Source organism: Hibiscus syriacus, unplaced genomic scaffold, assembly GCF_006381635.1.
Source record: "Hibiscus syriacus cultivar Baekdansim isolate YM2019G1 unplaced genomic scaffold, ASM638163v2 tig00010533_pilon, whole genome shotgun sequence".
Classification (NCBI taxonomy): Eukaryota; Viridiplantae; Streptophyta; class Magnoliopsida; order Malvales; family Malvaceae; genus Hibiscus; species Hibiscus syriacus.
Genome location: NW_024062223.1, coordinates 1,664,693 through 1,672,148, shown reverse-complemented (window position 1 = coordinate 1,672,148; position 7,456 = coordinate 1,664,693). Strand labels below are relative to the sequence as shown.

General features: G+C 36.0%; 2 protein-coding genes across 3 annotated transcripts; one reads left to right on the top strand and one right to left on the bottom strand.

Moving 5' to 3' along the window:
- Window positions 1-1,296: 1,296 nt before the first annotated feature.
- On the top strand, window positions 1,297-3,455 carry LOC120204215 (pyridoxal phosphate homeostasis protein-like). Its single transcript, XM_039204336.1, has 7 exons — window positions 1,297-1,611; window positions 1,725-1,791; window positions 1,982-2,028; window positions 2,301-2,388; window positions 2,701-2,834; window positions 2,916-3,014; window positions 3,223-3,455. Exons 1-7 carry the CDS (start codon window positions 1,324-1,326, stop codon window positions 3,295-3,297), a joined length of 798 nt encoding a protein of 265 aa, XP_039060267.1. The 5' UTR covers window positions 1,297-1,323; the 3' UTR covers window positions 3,298-3,455.
- A 347-nt stretch (window positions 3,456-3,802) lies between these two features.
- Window positions 3,803-7,100, bottom strand: LOC120204214 (glycosyltransferase BC10-like). 2 transcript variants are annotated; one of them, XM_039204335.1, is made up of 10 exons: window positions 6,651-7,100; window positions 6,453-6,569; window positions 6,280-6,380; window positions 5,944-6,015; window positions 5,701-5,782; window positions 5,435-5,515; window positions 5,193-5,234; window positions 4,904-4,963; window positions 4,543-4,689; window positions 3,803-4,333 (listed from the first exon to the last, which is right to left on the bottom strand). In XM_039204335.1, exons 1-10 carry the CDS (start codon window positions 6,930-6,932, stop codon window positions 4,154-4,156), a joined length of 1,164 nt encoding a protein of 387 aa, XP_039060266.1. In that variant the 5' UTR covers window positions 6,933-7,100; the 3' UTR covers window positions 3,803-4,153. The 2 variants fall into 2 exon arrangements, with proteins under 2 accessions (XP_039060266.1, XP_039060265.1); XM_039204334.1 differs by having other exon boundaries at window positions 6,453-7,100.
- Between the last annotated feature and the right edge of the window lie 356 nt (window positions 7,101-7,456).

Here is a 7,456-nt window from a genome sequence, read left to right as displayed (position 1 = left end):
TGTATGGGATCACATCAGATTTATATAGTTGTTTTCCATGCTCTTGTCTGTGATAGATGTTTTCTTTTAACTAATGATTAACATGTATGCATGTATGTTCTTTCATATGTATGCATGTATGTTCTTTCACATGTATGCATGATTAACACTCTAATTGTATGGACTGATATCAAAATTATGTCATTATATCTTTTTCTCATTCAATCAAAGTATCACATTGATGAATTTGATAGTAAAAGAATGGAAGTTGATGTATTTAAGGTATTGTGTTTGATAGAAAAAGATAATATTATTAATATGAAAAATTTTAGATTTTTGAGAGAAGAAGATGATTAAAACGTACAATATTAACGATTTTTAAGAGCAGTGACTGTTTATAGGTTTTAAAATCCAGTAACTAAAATGCAAGATCCTAACAGGTTTGCTGACTATTTATGTAATTTATCCTAAAACTAATATTTTACAAATGACTTGATCAAAAATAAGGTCCAAATTATATATAAAATTAAGTTTTGGTTTCTAAAAAATATTTTTAGTTGTCTATTATTAAAAACATGTTAAATGACATGTATCATAATTATATTTTTTAAATAAAATATTATTTTTTAAAAATTTAAAAAAAATTAAACGTGACACATGTCTTTAATATTTTTCTAATGGTAGGTACCTGTAACGGAGAAAACGTTAGGTGCGCTTATTTTAAACAAATTTTTTTAGATAAACTACGCTTTTTGTATCTAAACTATCAGTTTTGGCCCGTTATACTATCTAAACTTTCAATTTTTTTAAAATCATACCTAACGTTTAGTTTTTGTTTCATTTTAGTACCTCGTCGTTAAAAGCTAAATACTTTTAGTATCTAAACTATCAGTTTTGATCTATTTTAGTACCTAAACTTTCGATTTTTTTTAAAATTTAACGTTAAGTTTGGGCACTAAAATGAAATAAAAACTAAACTTTAGGTATAAATTTGAAAAAATTAAAAGTTTAGATACTAAAACAAATCAAAACCAATAATTTAAATATTAAATGTGTAATTTACCCAATATTCTTTAGACATTAAAAATTAATTTTAAAGATAGTTTGGATACTTATTTTTATATTATTTTTTTATTAACACTTATTTTTATATTCAGCATTTAAAAATTGACCTGCTAATAGAAAACCAATAGATAAACAACGCGTGGAACAAAAGTCAATCAATATTGTCATGTCACAAGCGCTAAAAACGCACCGTATTTTTCCATGGTTAAAACGCAACGTTTTGCTTAATCCCGATGGTGAACCGAGCGAGAGCGAAGGAAATAAGAATCACAAGTACTGATGAACAATCTGGAAGAGTACAAACCCGATCACGACCCACAACATCAACAAGAACAAGAGATGGCAGCCTCGTCGGCGGCGATGGACGGAATAGCAGCATCGTCTCTCCGTTCAGTTTTCCAGAGAGTCCACCAGGCCGCTGAGCGATGTGGTCGTGAATCGCAGCGGATCCGCGTCGTTGCCGTCAGTAAAACGAAACCCGTCTCCCTCGTTCGCCAAGTTTACGACGCCGGTCATCGATGTTTCGGCGAAAACTATGTCCAAGAACTTGTCGAGAAAGCCCCTCAGGTTCTTCCCCCGCTTCATTCAAAAGAAAAAAAAGCATCGAATTAGTAAATTATTTTCATTTTGAAAATGATAAAGCACCGAAGTAATAATCATTTCTGTGCTTGCAATTGCAGCTTCCGGATGACATAGAGTGGCATTTTATTGGGAATTTGCAGAGCAATAAAGTGAAGCCGTTGATTGGTAAGCAAAACTACGTTTTTATTAGGGACTTTTGATTAAAATGTCCGTGTTTACATCATAGTTTATTATTACTGCTTTTAAGCTAAGCTTTTTTTCATGGATATCTGAAATTGAACTTTTACTTTAGTTGGTTTTGTATTCTGGAGGGCAATGTTTGTTGTGTCTTTACTTATTATTCATTGTTACACAGCTGGTGTGCCAAACCTCGCCATGGTGGAAACTGTAGATGATGAGAAGGTAATTCTATTCAATTCCATTAGTATAATTGCCATAAACTGTTCCTTTATGTATCGGAGACACAATTAGAGACAACCTTCTTTTTATTAATTTATACCTAATTTTGAGTCTAGTTTTAGCGAGAATGACTGATATGATTTTGTTTTCTTATATCATTAATCATCATGTCAAAGCTTTTGATTGATAGTGTCAAGAACAGCATTCATACTGTGGCCAAGTATTTGTATTTTTTTCCTTATTAAACTGAGCATCTTTTCCTTATTTTGGGCCAGATTGCAAATCATCTTAATCGTGCAGTTGGAAACTTTGAAAGAAAGCCTTTGAAAGTCTTAGTCCAGGTGAACACCAGTGGAGAGGAATGTAAGTATATTTTTTTGTATTACCACGAAAATATATTGGTTTTCGTTGAGTTGTGTCAAGACTTTGCACGTCCAAGCTTGTTATCATGACTGTCTTTAAGTTTGCTAGATAAAATTGGTCTTGTTTCTTTAGCTTCCAGTTACGTACTATGCTCTATCAACATGGCTGTTGGAAATAGAACAACCTAGTTCATTGGGGCTAAGTACGTAGTTAGATACTTAGATTAGGTCAAGTATATTTGCTGACAAATAAGCTGCTTTATCAATCACTTGGAGGTCGTTTTCATATATTTCCTGCATCATGTTACTGCAGCAAAATCTGGTGTTGAGCCTTCAGGTTGTTTGGAACTTGCAAAACATATTAGTCTGAATTGCCCGAATCTTCTATTTTGTGGATTGATGACAATCGGGATGCCTGATTATACATCAACACCGGAGAATTTTAAGGTGGCTGAACTTCATATCTTGGTTTATCCGTCCTTTTCAATAGATTCTTTATTTTTCTAACAATATTTATTTGATACCCAGACATTAGCAAATTGCCGAAGTGAAGTCTGCAAGGCTCTTGGAATACCAGAAGAACAATGTGAACTGTCAATGGGAATGTCTGGCGACTTTGAGCTAGCTGTAAGGATTATTTTCCCATTACCATCTAGAAAAGGAAAAACATTAGATTTGTATGCAATTGGCTTTATCTACACTTTAGTACTAAAACATTGTTGTGCAATGTATGTGCTCTTCCCACATACTGTGCAAAACCATGATATTTGTCGAAGGTTCTTTTAAAGCTTACGGGATAACGACCGTCTAATGGATTGTCTCATTGTTTCTGCAGATTGAAATGGGCAGTGCCAATGTCAGAGTTGGTTCAACCATCTTTGGGGCAAGGGAATATCCGAAGAAGAAATGAAACGCTTCATTGTTAAACAAATCGAGTTGTTATTTTGTTATGCCGGGTTGATGTGGTTCGATCCGGGAGAAAGAATACACTGACTGATATTAGAATCCATTGAACTTTTTTATTCCATCTAAATAATGGTAATAAAATTGTAATTGTTTGATCCAAAATTCAATTCTTACGGTTCTATTGGAAAATTAGCCTCTAGTACACGGGTTTGATAGTCTTTCATTAAATCAGTTTCTCCTAACAAGGATCCCACAATGAAGTACTCTTCACCTGCACACCCAAGCTCAAATCCAACACACAGATTCCTACACATTCCCCAGCCTACTCAAAGCCTGCACTTCTCTGTTAGGCTCATCTGAATGAGGTCTCTAGGCTTGAGAAGACTCCCCCGGGTGGAGTTTTATCAACCTGCACGGTATGGTTACCACATTTTTCTCCGGTCAAAATGCTCATCCAAAACATGAACTAGATGCTACACTGTCAACTCTGTTATGAGAAGTAACTATGATCATTGTAATATCTATGATAATTATTGTAATTATGGAGTTGTTACACTAAATAACCATACAGAATGTAATGAAAATGTCAAACTTTTCCCAGCCAGTAAAACATATATGACCAATCAGACAGACAGCTAACACCAATGTCAATGGGGTATCCAACTCCTGCACTATGTTTGATCTTCCAAATCTTCTATCTGCCTCCCGAATCTGTTTTGAATCTAAATAACTATTTCTGCGTATACAGTAGTGTTGTATATCAGGCAAAACTTTAGCAGGCAATCTGCTTGTCACCCTAATTGTTCTTTACAGGCGGATCAGCTGAGTGTTAGGCGGTTTTTATATATTGTGATCAGCAATCAAGACGAACTGCCTAATAACGACGAGGCATCAAAGGGAGCAACCACCCCTTCACTCAAAAGGCGCATGGCGGCTCCTCTTGAGAACTTCCTGGCGAATAAAAAGCAAGGAACAGATGTAGAGTTAACTCGACACCACTCTGTCCGGGATTCACTCTCGTAGTATATATGGTTGATGTCCTGTTCGAATAGTCACGTAGTTGGAATTGATGAGGTACAAAGTGCAGAATAATAGACCATGAAAATATGTCAATTAAGATCAATAAAGAACTATGCAAAACTGAGCAACATAAAGATCAGAATAAGACTATCAAAAAACAAGTTCATAAAGTAGAACACATACGAAAAAAAATATCCGACTAATAAATAAAATGAGGCAAAATGATAACCTTTATTTCTTTGAGTCGTTTAGGACTAACATCTGCATAGTTGAATGTAACAGGATGCCAAGCTTTGTTATCCATTTTCGTAACCGACTGGTTCCACAAGGTATAGGTCAGTGATCTTCGTTCTATCTCACCTTCGAGACCACTCATCTGATGAGTAAAATGAAAACTAGGACTACTTAGAAATGTAATTTCAAAGGAAACACAATCAGAAAAATCATGTATTAACTACAAAACCGAAGAGACTAATTTTACTTATCAAGAATATGGCTAGAGGAAAACCATCAAAAAGCTAAGAAAAATACCAGAAGGTAGTTCGGAAAAGAGAACATGTGGGAATGGGATATACCGATTCTTTACTTACCGCGAACAATGTTGGCACGTAATGTTCATCTGGGATACAATTATGCTGTTTTTGAAGTTTCTGCACAGTCAAATGTAAGTCACCTATCACTTTGAAGGAATTAAATTCTCGGTCACAATATCTGAAACACTAAACTTGAGTGCATTTACGAAACACGAGAAAATGACACCTATGGGAATCAGATCTCACTACTAAATCAATATTCTAGCCCCTGAATCAACTATCAAAACTGATAGGAGGTTCCAATTAATCAGCCTCGTTGCATTCATTTTGGGAATTGAACTCTTACAATATTCAGCCGTCCTTTACTGGTGTCCACAGGAGGCCGTCGCTGCAAATCAAGAAGCAAATTTAAGTTTCAGATTGCCGTTCCATATGATCCAATATCTTATCCTAGCAACATGCCAAAGAAGGGGAAAATGTCTCTAAAAAGACATAATTTGTTGATAGGACTATTTTTCGATAATGAGAAGAGAAAATTGATCGAAAATAAACACATAACATACTATAATGAACACTTCAACAGCATACCTTGCAGAATTTCTTAAAGACCGGAAGAACAACCTCGTCATCTACGACGACTTCGGCATGGCTCCTTATCAAAGAGATCCACTGCAAATACAAGGCAAGTTAAATTCCATCGTTACAACAAATGTATACTGAAATCATATAAATGCACAATGATGAATAATGGGAAAATGGGGAAAAATTCGAAACAATCTCTATCGAACCTAATTATGAAGTTATTCGAATTCAAAAGTCTCAGATCAAATCATCAAAATTTCCGAAAAAATAACCTGAGATCCTTTTCTCCACTTGTTCCTTGGTATAACAGGAAACATTTTAGGGTGGTAACGCCCATCCTTCGAATCGAGAAAGCTGCAAAACAAGATTTTTCATTTCTTGAAATCAAAACAAGAACTTGTTCAAAGATCATACAATTCCCCCCCCCCCCCCCCGATGCATAAAAGTACAACAGGAAAAATGAATAAATCAATCAATGCTTGGCACCTCAAGAATGAAAAAGGCCCGCCATCTACCTGTCCACGAAACTCCTAGGAGAAGCCATAAGGTATCTATAGATATAGCTGAAGTTGTATAGAGGTACACAACTGCACAAATATAACACAACTTTCTATTAAAAACAAAACCTTCATTTCATTAATTATAATATAAACAAAAAAGCACCCATCAACAAGGATGGTCCTTAAATCCATATACGTTGTTGGTATTTTTTTATTATTGATAATCCGTTTCGACTTTAGAATTTATAGGTTCGCACCCTTAAGGCTTAAATTTTATAAATTAATCCTCTAACATAAAATCTTGGGCCTACCATCAACTGCCATAAGGTAAATTAGTTAAAAAGTACAGACCTGTCAGACAGAAGAACAAATCTCTGATTTGTAGGATCATCTAGAGCATTTGCAAGCAACAACCGTTCGGCTTCTATCATACTCGATTCTCCCCAAGCAACCTGCAACGAAGATGACGTGATCCATGAATCCAACTGCTAAAAAAAGTTGAAATCTTTTGACTAGTAAACCACCTGAATGCTATCAGTCAATTGCCGATTGTAGAAGAAATGCGACCGAGAAGTCGACTCGTCGAAGACGAAGCCAGGGGCGGAGTGAATGTAAATGGAGAAGTTGGCCCTGTCAGCGTTCTGTAACAAATTCCCATACAAAAAAAGGTTAAATTTTGGTGAAAGTGGAGGAAAAAGGAAAGATGGGTTTTTGTTACGGACCTCAAAGAAGCCGCCCCAGAGAAAATCGAGAGGGAGATTGAAGCGGGAAAGGAAGAGGAAAGCGATCTTAGGGGTGCCGTTGATGTTGTTATAGCGAGGAATACGAGATCTCAAACGCGCGCGCGAGAGATACTTAGTGGGAGAAGAGATTTCCGCGGAGAAATGGAGGCGGATGAGAGCATAGAAGAAAAGGGCAAAAGAGAAGACGACGACGAGTTTCCAGCCTAACCAGATAACGTGGCGGACTGGTACCGGAGCGGCGGCTGCGGCTTTCTTCTTCATGATTTTTTTGGGGCAATCAATCACTTCATAACTTAAAAGCAAGCTTCTATCATCTTCCAATTCTTCATAAATATTATAACTTCTTGTATAATAATCAAATCATCGATCAACAAGCAATAAGAAGAATAAAGAAAGAGAAGAGAACGTGTTTACATTGAAGGGCTTTCAATTTCATTTCGGGACATGAATAGAAAGGGACGGAGCATTCAAAGATTTTAAGAATCATTGCGTAGGTTACTATGCTGGGTCGAGGCGATTGGTTGTATCCGCCACGTCAATAGCGAAATTGTCGATTTGGGGTTGGTTTTTGTTGTTTTCGTTTTCCCACTTGACCCATCGACCACCGTCCACCGCCATTAAAGGATGTTGGGCTCCTGATAGCCCATTTTCCTTTTAAGGTAAGTTAATCGGGTTCAAATATAGTTAACTTGAATTCGAGTTCAATTTATCCGTCCAGGTTCGAGCATCGACATAAATACGAATGTTTATTATCAATTGGTTAAGAGTCTTTAAATCAAAACATC

Bases quoted from the DNA above. Each gene is read 5' to 3' on its own strand.
- LOC120204215 (XM_039204336.1), top strand. From the start codon at position 1,324: ATGAACAATCTGGAAGAGTACAAACCCGATCACGACCCACAACATCAA. The intron at 1,792-1,981 runs GTAAGCAAAACT...ATTGTTACACAG, and splicing joins TAAAGTGAAGCCGTTGATTG to CTGGTGTGCCAAACCTCGCC. The intron at 2,029-2,300 runs GTAATTCTATTC...ATTTTGGGCCAG, and splicing joins AAACTGTAGATGATGAGAAG to ATTGCAAATCATCTTAATCG.
- LOC120204214 (XM_039204334.1), bottom strand. From the start codon at position 6,932: ATGAAGAAGAAAGCCGCAGCCGCCGCTCCGGTACCAGTCCGCCACGTT. The intron at 6,016-6,279 runs GTCTGTACTTTT...ATATTTGTGCAG, and splicing joins TTTGTTCTTCTGTCTGACAG to TTGTGTACCTCTATACAACT. The intron at 4,690-4,903 runs GTAAGTAAAGAA...TTTACTCATCAG, and splicing joins ACGTGCCAACATTGTTCGCG to ATGAGTGGTCTCGAAGGTGA.